Here is a 14,283-nt window from a genome sequence, read left to right as displayed (position 1 = left end):
CTAAATGAAGGAGGAGATGGAAAAGCACAGATGAGATAATGAAATATACAGACAAGCTGCTTGATTATAAATTTGTATGAAAGTGACAAGTCAGTAACTGAATTCAAGTTTCTTGATATCACAGCTTGTGTTCTTGATAAGAATATCAACATGCCTCAGAGCAAGGTAAAAGCAAACGTTTTCTAAGAAAAACTGAAAAATGTATGCATTTTTTTATTATTACAGTACAAACTTGGTTGGAAAATTATCTAAAAACTAAACAGAAGGTCAGATGCGCAAATACAGCTGAATGTTTCACTGAAGGTGGAAGACTTTAGATTTTTCAGACTAAGCCTAATTCAAATTTCAAAACTACTTACACACACAGCATATGTTAATGTTCTGATAACTAATAAATTAATTTTTAGTATTTTCAACATTAGTGGTGTTTTTAATACTGTCAGATTTTTTTTAACATATATTTTCAACCAAGTTCAGGATCAGATCAAAATTACTTTGATATTAATCTATGGGGAAAATGTGCTGCATAACTAAAACCATTTTGATTGCATGTGTACATAAATTTTCACAAATTATAATTAACTGCAAATGCACATTGTTGAAAATACAGAAAGTAGATGGCGTTGCTTTGCAGTAGAATGAATGCAAACAAGAAGAGTTTGGGTTCATACTGTGTACTGGTAGGCAAACATTATGCAATCCAGGAAAGAGAATGGAACCGCGAGTCAATTTACTATGCAAGATAATTTTTGTGAAGAACATAAGTCCACCTAAAAAACCTGGATAAATATAAGTATGTATATAAAACAATACAATAAATGTTAGAGATAAGAACCATCTAATGGTGTGCTTTACTGGATGGGCCACTTTGTGCTAATGCTGTTCTCATGTGGTGTATCGGTTGGGAACTGTTTTGATTTGTAAAAAGAGAAAAATTGTGAACTTCATGTAAATGGACATGTCCAGATCATGCCCATAAGAGCATTAGTAATATAAAATTTTAAAAGCATTTGATTTGAATTTTGATAATTTGCAGTCTTCGGTACAATTAGATATTAACACGAAATATGGCAGAACTAGATGGATAGATTAAAATGGAAGAGGATCATACTGAGGACAACTGTTTCTAAACTATTAAAGAAGGTTGAAGACAGTTTAACAAAGATAAAAAAGAAACAGATGAATTATGTGAAAGGCATAAGTTTTTATTAGAAAGGAAAAGTGGCTTGAAAAAAATTATATGAGACAATTCCTTCTGTAATTAATACCGATTCTTTGAAAGGGATGTACATAGTTCTGAGGAATATCAAGAAAAATGTTTTCAAGTTATTAAATGAATTAATTAAGTGTTAGAAGAGGATAAAATAAGTATTTAAGATCCTGAATATAACATGGTAGATTGCAAAATGTACAAAATACTGTAAAACTTTCAAAACTAGCGTCAGAAAAATATTCAGATGACCTTAAAAAAATTCACATAGTTTTGGAACAGTTATGAAAGTTCTATTAGTGAGAAATCAAAGTCTTAGTAAGATAGAACAATTCACACATCTAAAAATACTGATCATAGGTGCTACAAGTAACATATTATTGCATGTGTATGGGTTCGTAATAAATTGAATGCTCAAGTCCAAAAGTGAATAAAATTTATTATCACAACAAATAAAACAAGATGCTTAAATTTCCTCAGATATTCGTACAATACTGCAATATCTCACAGTAGTTATCTTTTAAACTACTCAAACATTCAACAGACCTTAATTTAAAACAAAGAAATATAGAAAAAGCTAATCCAGTCACATCGTGAATTCGCTACAGTAAACAAAAACAGTTTTCTAAACAGCTCAGCTGAGATGTTGTTTCTCTGGATTTTATAGCTTTTTAAATCAGCCGCACAAGATTGTTCTAGCAAAAAGAATAGAATTACGGTTATGGCTAGTTAATTAACATTTATTCAAATTAAATATAAATTAAAAGAGATATTTATTTATTAAATGTTAAATGCATGTGCTCTTGTATTTTTAATTTTATGGCTTACCTTTTTCTTAATATTCGTCACACGCTGCACCGCACAGAGAATAAAACAATTTAATTTATAATTCTACTAACATTAGCTATATAAATGCCAAATCCATAACAATATCTTTATCAGAATAAAACAAAAAGAATTATGATGAGAATATAAAAAATTTTAAAGATCCGGGAAAAAATAAATAACAATTAGTCAACTCATGAACAAGTTGTTAAATCTAGAACCAGTGAAAATTTCAAATAATATTAAAGCTTTATGCAGATTACATGATAAAACTGCAAGTACAGTTTGAAATTTGGAAGTGCATGATGTTACAAAAAATTCATTTGGTCAGCTATTAATATCACTTTTTTTAAATGTATTCTAGACGAGTTCATTCCGGAATTTATTTGAAGGGAAAAAATGAAGAAATTAATGTATTAGACTTGTTGAATTTCATAAAATATGAAATTGAATGTCATGAAGTGTCAAGTTTATTGATGCAAGAGAAAAAAATACCTTGCCTCCCCATTTCGGACATGCCACGCCTGATTATATAAAATTACATAGAAATGTACCTATGGCTACAATTTTTAATGTTGTTGATAATCATGCATGTATCTTAAAAAAATAAAACTGTTTAAAATGTGGATTTAAATCGCATCATAAGTCACTATGTATGCATAATACAAATTGTAAAAAAATGCAAATGGCTTCAAAATGTACAGGAATTATGTTAAAACATGTAAGAAAATTCTGTAGATGAAATACAAAACTGCCTGAAAGAACGCATACTTTCTGCTGCTCCATATAATAACTCACATAAGAAAAATGCTTCATTGCCAGCATATTCAGTGTTAGCTCATAATGGTAGTACATCAGAGTTAAATAATTTAATTCTTGATTGTGGAATGAAGCTTTGTTCATGTTAGTGCGGTGAAGAAATTAAAAATTGCTGGAGAAGAAGCACAGTCTGTTTATTCTTTCAGAATGAAATGCACAATACCTTAAAACATACAAAATTGCCAAGTTTTATATTTCAGATGCGAAGCAAAAGAACAAAATAAAACTAGCCGTCTCATCACTGATGCCATTAAGGCAGCACAAATGACCATGCTGTCAAAATAAACGCTGAAAGTGATGAATGACTGGACCGTAAATTGCTTGTTTAGATAAAAGAAGTGTTGGAATTCCAACAGGTGTTGATTGTGGAATGAAGCTTTGTTCATGTTAGTGCGGTGAAGAAATTAAAAATTGCCGGAGAAGAAGCACAGTCTGTTTATTTTTTCAGAATGAAATGCACAATACCTAAAACATACAAAATTGCCAAGTTTTATATTTCAGATGCGAAGCAAAAGAACAAAATAAAACTAGCCGTCTCATCACTGATGCCATTAAGGCAGCACAAATGACCATGCTGTCAAAATAAACGCTGAAAGTGATGAATGAATGGACGTAAATTGCTCGTTTAGATAAAAGAAGTGTTGGAATTCCAACAGGTGTTGATTATACTGGAAAATGGTACGGAGGAAAAAGATTCAATTAGGGAAGGAAATTTATGTGATTTCTACTATGTTTGGATGGGCCCCACTTGGCCTTCAAGATCAAGAGAGCAGATTGGTTTCTTAAAAAACTTTTCAAACTTTTTATTGTGTATGTGATTCAGTGAGATTGCTGTGTACTTTAGATTTGATAGGCATTACTCATGGCTCTATGATTTCTAATGAAGAGAGGGAAATGATCGAGAAATTTGAAAGAGGAATACGGGTTGAAGGTAATAGATACTATGTTGGCTTATGAAGCAGAACAGTTAGAAAATTTTGGAGTAGCAGTAAGGCATTTGAAATTCCTAAAAACAGCCTTATTAAAAATCCTGAGATTTATCAGCAGTATAAACCTGTAATCGAAGAGCAAATGAAGGAGGGCATAGTTGAGAAAAGTTTGCAGGAAATAACCGAATCATCATATTTTATGCCCACAGGGGAAATTGTAAAACCCAAGCAAACTACAAGTTGTTGAATTGTTTACAACATTAATACCAAATGAAGCTTTTGTTATGAGCTCTGACCAATGCACCTTGCAATATAAGCTTTCCTACAGCTACAGGCGTAAAATCCTTAAATGAAAATCTAGAAATCGGACATAGTTTAGTCCCAGTGCTTTTGGATAAAATTTTTTAATTTCATAAATATAAAATTGTTTTTAGCCGATATAAAGCTAAGGCCTTTTTAATGATAGGGATTTTGTAAAAAGGATAGGGATTATTAAAATTTCTTTGGTTTGGAGATAATGAGGAAGAATATTAATGTTTTAAGTTTTAAACATCTTCCATTCAGATTTTGCTGTAGTACAGCAATTTTAGCTAAGATAAAATTATACATTAAAAAATACACAAGCACAAATCCAGAAAGTTACAAAATGTTACATTCCTTGTTGTATGTAGATGATCTGTATTATGTACAGACACTGCTGAAAATGCAAGTCAATTATCCTCAGATGCAGTTAAGATGTTGAGATGAATCTCAGAAAATTAAGGTCAAATGCCAAGGAACTTAATTCCTGGTGGATTGAAAAGCATTATAATGAAGAATTAAGAGTCAAAATTTTTGGATATTATATGGAGCCCTGAAACAGACAAAATCAAACTAAATTGTAAGTTTTTAGAAAAATTATCCAACTTCACTGAGGTCACACAAAAAAAAAAAAAAAAAAAAAAAAAAAAAAAAAACTATTCTCCAGATGATGGCCAGAGCTTATGATTTCAGAGGTGTGTTTCAACCTTTTTTGATGAAAATGAAAATCATACCACAAAAAATTTGGACATTAGGTGTGAACTGGAATTATATTCTTCCATTAGGAATAAATAAGGATTGGATATGCTGCCAAGCTGAATTAAATGTACTCGAGGATACTTCTCTTATAAGAAAATATTTTGACAGTTGTGGGGGAGAAAAAAAAATCGCTGCAGAGGGTTCATTAGCTTTACTAAAGACTATGCTTAGTTTGGAATTGATGGCTGCTTTAGCAGCTGTCAAATTTCCGTAAGTATTAAACAAATTTGTTTCCTGAACTATACCATCAAATATTTCTTTGGAGTCATTGCTAAATAGCTATCTCCTGAATAAAGGTATTTGTCACGAACTGGAAGCTCTTTACGTCAGAGTTTCTGATATTTAGTCACTCGCTGATACTGAATAGCAATTTCACTGCAGTTCGGGGGGGGGGAAGAAAAATCCTGCTGATGTTTTAGCTCACGCAAATGTGCCTTTAACCTTGTGAGAAAGTTCTGTTTGGTTACAAGTACCTAGCTGGCTCTCTCAACCTGAAAGTGTTGGGCCAGTTAAATCCACAGACAGATATAAACAATGAGAACATTCAGAATGAAGCAAAGGAGCAAACACACCTTCTCGTAGAAACTTCAGCATTACTATGTTTAACCCAATCCAGTAGGCTGTTAAAAGTATCTTGGATAACAGCTTATGTTATGAGGTGTACAAACAATAGTAAATGAAGGTCAGTGAAATTCACAGATCCACTAAGCTCTGTTGAGATTTTGAGAGCTCAGCTCTATTTGGTAAAAGTTACACAACAAAAACACTTTGTGGAAGAGATTCTAAACCTTTCAAGTGGAAAGCTCCTAGATTACACTTAAATCTACACTTAATTCGCTTAACCCAGAACTGGATACACACTATCTTCTGCACTTAAAAGGCAGACTTCAATTCTCTTATCTTGATTTCGGTGAAAAACATCCATGGCTGTTATTTTAGAAAGATAAATATAGTAAATTAGTGATCTTAAGAGTCTTATACTAAACTATTTTATGCTGCAGTTAGCCCAAATTAGACCAAAGTTTTGGATCATAAAAGAATGTGAATTCATTAAATTCAAGTTAAATAAGTGTTTTTTATGTAAACGGTATTAGGTACCTGCCAAAAGAATTGTACACAAGAAATCGTTCCTTTACCACCTGATAGTGTTCTGCAGTAACCTTTTTTTTTTTTTTTTTTTTTAACAGGACTTGATTATGTTAGCCCCTTTTTCACAAAGAACAGCAAGGATAAACATTATCTGCTCTTGTTTACTTATGTTACTACTCGAGCATACAGTTAGAACTTGTTCCTTCTATGAGTGTGGAGAACTTTATCCTTGCATTTTTCAGATATATTTCTTATCATAGATTCTGCTCAATCATATACTCGGACCATGTCAAGACATTCAACTGTGCTGATCTTGAGCTGCAAAAAATCTGGAAGTGAGTTCAATAGCCATCTGTACATAATTTGTTTTCCTCACATGGTAACATGCAAATACATTGTTTAAAAAGGACCATGGTGGGGAAAGTTCTGGGAAAGGCATTTTAGAATGATCAAAACTTGTTGATAAGAAAAACAGTTGGGTATTCTGTCTCTTTCTGAATGAGCTAGAAACAGTTTTCGTTGAAATCAAAGCTATAATTAATTCAAGGCCAATAACAAACATCTAGAATCAGACTTTAGAGACCTCATCTATAACTCCTGCTCATTTATTAATTGGTAAATGATCACTTTCCCTTCCAGTTACAAGAGTATCCAGAAAGGACCTGAATGGGTCTAGACATTCCTTGACCATAAGGTATAAACATCAACAAACCTTGTTAAATAACTTTTGAATCATTGGAAGAAGTATTACTTGCTTTCTTTAAGCTCTATGAATTTATGTCCACCTACTTAAGTGTCTGATCAGTTTAAAGTTGATGATGTTGTCCTTATATATGATGATCATTTCCCTAGGAATTTGTGGGCAATTGTTAAAATAATAGAAACTTAACCTGGCAGAGATAGTCAGGTTCAAACAGACCAGTACAATTGCTGTATAACCTTGAAGTTTATACTCATTAGTAAAGACCAACTGTGTAATAATTTGATTTTGTTGTGCTGCATATATTTTATTTATTGATTATCTTTATTGATTGTTGTTAAATGTTAGGCAGTATAAGTATTGTGAATTTTGATTTCAGTATAACTGATTCATGGTTCTTATTTAGCAATTAACTTTATAATTTGATTTTAAATGTTTAAACATTACTTAATTGTTATTTGAAATTTTATGCTGTTTAAGTAGTGTTTAAAATGCTGTAGTTGATTTAGCAACATTGCTTTATTATGTACTGGGTCGTGTGAACTTAAGAACTTGCAGGTGAGGAGCATTGGAAATACAGAAAACAGACGATAAGAAGCAACACAATCAAGAAGAGATTTTATTCCGACTACATTGGAAAGAGAGCATTATGTAACGTAGCAATGAGAAAAGAACTGCATATTGGTTCATTATTCAATATAATTTTGATGAAGGTTGGTCCACCTAATAATAGGACAAATGTAAGTATGTATATAAAACAGTATAATTAATGTTAGAGATAAAAAACCATCTGATGCTGTTTTATTGGATGGCATCTTTGCATTAATGCTGTTCTTTTATTCATTTTTATCTAATTAAATAGTTTTTCACACATTCAATTGTGAATGCCCATTCTTATATACACTCATGTCCATAAATTAAGGATAAGGCAAAATCAGGCAAAGAAAGAGTTAGAAAAACAAATTTGACTTATTTGTAAAGCTTATTTATTAAACAAAAAGGAAAGAGCAAAAAAAGATGCTATATGTTTGGTATTATTAAAAAAATTAGCGATTTTTTCTCCCTGAAACAAATTACAAAAATAAACTATTTACAAAAAAAAAAAAACAATATTACATGGTTGGTATGATTGTTAATACATTGTATGTCTCCCAGACAATGCAATACAGTCCGTACAACACCTAGGCATGCTGAGTATCAAATTATCGATCTGATCTTGGGGGATATTACACCACTCAAAAAGCAATGCTCTCCGAAGTTCCGGTAGACATGTAGGTTGACGGGCTGCAACTCATCGGCCAAGCATGTCCCACACGTGCTCTACTGGATTCAAGTCCAGTGAGAATGCTGACTAGTCCATACGGGTGATATCCTCCGATTGAAGGCATTTGCTTACGATGTTTGCACGGTGAGGACGGGCATTGTCATCCATAAACACAAATTGTGCACCCGTGGCACCCTGAAACAAACGTACATGTTGTTCCAGAAATGACGCCCCGATAGATTTGGCTTGTCATGGTTCCAATTTGAACATGCAGGTCAGTTCTGGAACCCAGAATAATTCCACCCCAAATTAGCACTCCTGCACCACCGTAATGGTGTCGTTCAATGATGTTTTCTTGGTGGTAACAAGTACCTGGAGCTCTCCATATGAAAGTCCGATGAGAATCAGACTGCAAGCTAAACCTGGACTCGACGGAAAACATCACACAATCCCACTGTTGCGGTGTCCACAATGCATGCTCTCTACTCCAGGCTAACCGCAGGCGACAGTGTGTTGCAGTAAGTGAAACACATCTGACAGGTCTACGAGCATATAGACCAATCTGCCCTAAGCGTCTGTACACGGTCTGCCTTGAAATTGTCATACCAGTGGCTGAAGAGAGCTGACGAGACAAGTCTGAGGCTGTGCTCCGCCTGTTTCTTTTGGCAGTAGCTGTCAAATACAGGTCCTCATTCGGTGTAGCACAGGGGCGACCTGTGCTGTAACGTCTACTCACATTACCATCATCTTGGAATCGCTGCCAAAGGCTGGAGATGACACTCTGGGCAATTCCAAGTTCGTCTGATACTTCCAGTTGGGTACGCCCACATTCCAGACGGCCGATAATTCTACCACGTAAAAAATCATCCAAATGCGTCCTTTGTGTCATAACTATTTGGTTATTGCACTGAAATGCTTATAAAGTGCCTGCGAACAATTTTACTTCTTTGCCTGTATTCCTTATATATCACTCTCTTACACTCTCGTCATTGTGACGTACCATTGGTGTCATCTGGTTACTTCCTGAAATTTGCATATGATTCTTGGAGATGTGTGTAGTGATTTTACAGGTGATATATTTATTTTAGAGTTTGATTTCCGCGTGACTCCGAATTATCCTTAATTTATGGACATGAATGTAATTAAATATTAAATTCTCTTTAAATTAAAAGTATAATTCTTTTATAACTATGCATAATAATTACGAGTAAGATACCCTTGAGATTGATTTTTTTTACTCTATTAAGACCTATGATTGAAGAAGATCGAACAAAAAGGTCAATTCAGAATCATAGATTAGAATTTGTCTAAGATAGGTAAATGAGGAAACCGTAATTATGAGAAGTACTAGAAATATCAAGAAATAGGCATATAACATCAGAAGATTCCTAAGAATTTTGCTCTACTGCAAATAATAAATAAATTCCAGCACATAACACATAAACTGTACTTTTATATATTATTTGCTGAAATCTTTCACAAATTTTAACAAGTTCAGGTAACCAGTTATTTGGATTATGGAGGCTCCATGGGACTTTTAATTAAACCATATTCAAAATAATAGTCTATATACCATTCCTTTAATGCATATCATTCTTCAAAACCTCTCTTTTTTTAAAGTACACCTATTTCTAGATCAGCCATGTTTTCCAAATTATCTGGGTATTAATTAGAAAGGGCAATCAGCAGTTTAGTGTAATTTATTACACTTTGTACAAGGAAACTTAACTTATATTAGGAGCAATTATCAGAACACTAATTATACAAAAACTGGCAATCCAAAGAAAAAAATTACCTTTTGTATAATACTGAGCACATAAATGAATGCTTATACTAGAATGAAGACCAGAGATTGCTCGATAAAAAGCTCTTTTCTCCAGGCACATTGCTGTAAAATTTTCACATGTAACAAAATTATACAATACAAAGACTTTCATACTAAACTAAAATATCAACTGTATAAAACTGTAACTTTTAAAAAATGTAATAATGGTAAAATGCATTCATATATACTACTATATTTCAGATTAGAGTAATTTCAAAATGAATAATTCAAACAAAAATGAAAACAGTATTACTGAATAGATCATAATTACAAAAGAAGCAGTGTCAGACCTACATTAATCTTGAAGATACCAGTAATAATTTTCATAGCTTTCAAAACATGGTTAGTTAACCACAGCCAAACACTAGGGCTATCTATTTAAGATAAAATATGCATTTATAGAAGATTCTTTTAACGTACACTGCACACAAACAAAAAGGAACAAATCTATATCTCCCATTCTACTGGACTGATTATCAAAATTTAACTTGCATTTTCCATGTCTTGAAAGTGTGACTTAGGACATATATTAGATTTACATATAGCATTGTACTAATAAAAGATTTTAACACAAAATCTGACTTTTTCTGAAATAACATACCAATTTTTCAAAAAAAAGGAAATTAAGAAGTTCAAGTGAATTATTCTTGGCGCAACTGAAAAATGTGCCCCCAAGATAAATTTTTAAATTTCACCATAAATTTTGCACCAAATTTTAGAAAATTCAATATTTAGTCATAATCTGAGTCGTAGAATCGAAATGTGGAAAAAAATTAGCATGTCTTTTCAGAAAAAGTCCTATTTTGTGCCAAAATACCCATGGTAGAATGATTCTACATATAAACCTAATATACATGCTAAGTCGCGCTTTTGAGACATGAAAAATGCATTTGAATTTCGTCAATCAGCCCAGTAGAATGGGGGATATACAACTGTCCCCCCTTTTTTTTATGCGGTGTACATATGCCCATATTTACGTTAGGCATGAGGAAAAGTATGAAGAACTTCAAGCAGCTAACACATATAACTGCCAGAAATAATACCCGAAACAGGCCATCACTGTATCGTGACTTTAGCCATTCAGCCATAATCGTTCAAAATAGGAAGCAACACATTTTGTTGGAAAATTATATAGATATTTTGGAGTCTTCAGACAAAATAATTCTAAAATATAAGCTGAATATTTATTATTGACAGCAAAACACACTATACACTAGCTAACCCAACAGAGCAGAAGCTTCTGACTCATACTACATATGGTCACAAAATTCTACAGCCATTTAGCCATTTTGCTAGCAAGAACGTAATCCAGAATATGTCAGTAAATTTTGTTTACTGCCTAAAACTTGGTGAAATATTGATGAATACTAAAATGGTATTTTTAAAGACTAAAAGGCAATTTAAAAAATACAAAATGACTTTTCCAATCACATATATTTACATGCTTTAAAATTCAGTAAGTTTTGTTTAAATACAATTTTAGTGATTATAAGCATATTTACAGATAACAAATACATTATTAATTTAATGTTGTAAACATACTTTTAAAATAGCATTGATTCAAAAAACTAATACTTTTTAGTCAATAATTCTTTATATTTATAATAAATAACTGAATCTTAAAGATTATATTTAGAAAAAGATCATGATTTTGAATTTTTCATAATTGAAAAAACATCTATAGTTACCGTGCAAGTTTTTTGATGTAGTATATGGCCCATAGCCTGAACCAAACCTAAAAGTAAGCATTGCAAAATATATATATGAAAAAGAAGGCAGAAATTACAGGAGCACATATATAGTATGTTATAAATTGAACTATATTAGATAATTAAAAGACAGGGGTACAATAAAGATTGGAATCATAAAATTACAGGAGCACATATATAGTATGTTATAAATTGAACTATATTAGATAATTAAAAGACAGGGATACAATAAAGATTTGAATCATAAAATTACAGGAGCGCATATATAGTATGTTATAAATTGAACTATATTAGATAATTAAAAGACAGGGGTACAATAAAGATTTGAATCATAAAATTACAGGAATACATATATAGTATGTTATAAATTGAACTATATTAGATAATTAAAAGACAGGGATACAATAAAGATTTGAATCATAAAATTCCCCCGACTGCAATAATGAACACTTTCAAAAACTATAACAAGAATGATAAAACTGCTAATTTCAAACTCTGATTTATATGTATATGAAATTTTGGAAACGACCAACTTTCAATAAATTCCATTAGGTTACACAAAAAAATATGTACAATTAGATTTTAAAAAAAAAAACTTATCAAATGCTCATATTTAATTTTATTCATCTCACTATGAGTGAAACTAATTATTTAACAATTAGATCAGCATTTGAAACACCGCTGAAATGATCTAATTTTTAACACACTAATATGCAGATTAAAAATTTATTTAATAACAGGCAATTTACTCACTATGCACATTTCGTTTAGATGACACATTACACATCTAAATCTTACATACAAATCTTACTTACAGTAACTATACTTGCAGTAAACCTAAGCTGAGAACAGTATATAGAGTAGAAAGCATGTATGTCTGCCAAAGATTACAGTTTTATCATTTCTAACAGTTACAGTTATAAAAAATGATAAAATATGAATAGCATTAAGAAAAGGAAACTGAACAGAAAAGGGATCTTAGAGAAAGAATACCTCATACCTAAATTTTTATTAAAAAATGGAACACTATACATGTCTCATTTGACAATAAATAGGAACAGATTCATTCCATTTTGGCATACATGAAGAAACTGCAAATTTTAACAATCCAACTTTACCTCTATTAAAAAAGTTATAAAATACTCAGTTATCCCTGACTGTGGACAGCAATTATCACACGGCATTCTGTTCAATTAGGATTTGCCAACAGCCAAATTTTCATGTCCCTAAAGACCAACAAGATGTTTTCGTCCATCATATGTTCAACATGCATATTTAGTTTATGTTTGTTAAAAATATCATTATAAAGGTCCTTATTTAGTTACTTAAGTCTCAAATCTGATACTGAAGATATAGCCACACATAACAGTGCCTCAGATTCTTCCAAATAATGAAAAAAGAAATCAAATTAACATGCAACAGCTCTACCAGAAAAAAAAAATCAGTTTTATCGTTTCGAATAGATTTCTAATAACATTTTATTTATATATTACTTGCCCATTTTGAGTGACTTTTTGTGTGTTTTCTTTGTTATCATGTATACCTCTTTTAATCAAAAATGAGCTCAAATTTATCTCCAGAACAATCCGTATACAGTCAAAAGTCGTTAATTCGGACACCCATAATCCGGACCTCAAAGCTAACTTCCTTCGCATACGTGACGCATGCGCATAGCCGTTTACGGGTGCACGTAAGACCTTTACGGCTGCGAATATGCGTGTGCGCATGCACATAATATGTTTACGCATGCACGTTTAATGTATAACGGACGGTATAAGCTAAACTAAAATTATCTAATTCAGTTAATGTTGCAGATTGTGTTGTTCCTTAATCTTCGAATTGGATCTAGCTTATTTTTTGCAGACTGTTAGAGCAATTTTATAAAAGTAAGCTTGAACTTTCGATAATGTCAAATAGAATTTCCGATATATATTTACTAATATGTAAAGGATCTACAAAGCAAAAGTATCTTTCGAAGTCCATTAAACCGAAAGTGGAATTGCTGCAAAAAATGGATAAAGGCATATCCTTTGATTATCTAATCATTCCGAAATATGTTTATCAATTTCACGCTGCTCTGCGGGGGGGGGGGGATGACGCTGCACGCAGTGAATTGGAAGTTGATCTGTCAGCACTATCCTTATCTTCAGGGCAGATGTTTTTATTTTATTTGGCTTATAATTCCTTACTAAATGTAGTATTTCATCTCGATGTACTCCGTCTTTGATATGATTTAAATCAAATTCCTAGTCATTATAATTCGCTTCCGATAGTGAAGAAAGTGACACAGAGGTTATTGAAAACGAAAAAATTTTGATTGACAAATTAGTCGGTATTCTCGACACAGCAATTATAGGACTTGAATAGTGGAACTTTGTAACTAAACAAGAAATTATGTCTGTTTAATAGAATTAAAGAGAAAGTATTATCACGTGAAACAAAGCAACTTAAACAACTTACATTGAAAGAAATGTTTAATAAAGTAAACAAATAAATATTAAGCTTTTTCTTTCCATATTTTTAATTTTATAATTTCTGTATGCCATCTTACCAGATTCAAACTGATGATCTATAAGCCAGAAAAAACGATAATCTGGAATCGCCGAAGTCCCGACGAGTCAGGATTAACGACTTTTGACTGTATTCCCCTTCATACTGCAAAAATTGAACTTCATAATTTGATCTGTAGAAACTATAATTACAGGAACCAGATGGTGCTATGTGTCTGACTTCCTTCTGAGTTGCTTTTATTGCCATGGAAACTGTGAAGAATGTTGAAATGTTGAATGGTAAATTTTCGTAAATGCAAACTATAAATAACTGGGTGTATTTTTTTTTTTTTTTGTCTCGTATT

At 31.9% G+C, this 14,283-nt stretch overlaps 1 protein-coding gene across 1 annotated transcript in view; it reads right to left on the bottom strand.

The window, feature by feature from the left end:
- Positions 1-14,283, bottom strand: part of Ero1L (endoplasmic reticulum oxidoreductin-1-like protein) — a 99,599-nt gene that overhangs the window by 37,917 nt on the left and 47,399 nt on the right. The window contains exons 8-9 of the mRNA XM_035357313.2: positions 11,409-11,455; positions 9,691-9,783 (exon numbers count right to left, since the gene is read on the bottom strand). Of these exons, the coding sequence (XP_035213204.1) occupies positions 9,691-9,783; positions 11,409-11,455 (140 nt within the window). The remainder of the gene's footprint in view (positions 1-9,690; positions 9,784-11,408; positions 11,456-14,283) is intronic.

Source organism: Stegodyphus dumicola, chromosome 5, assembly GCF_044657685.1.
Source record: "Stegodyphus dumicola isolate Sdum_Otavi_A_Nest chromosome 5, ASM4465768v1".
In the NCBI taxonomy this organism is placed as follows: domain Eukaryota; kingdom Metazoa; phylum Arthropoda; class Arachnida; order Araneae; family Eresidae; genus Stegodyphus; species Stegodyphus dumicola.
Note: the sequence above shows the minus strand (reverse complement) of the source record. Positions and strands in the feature narration are given on the sequence as shown.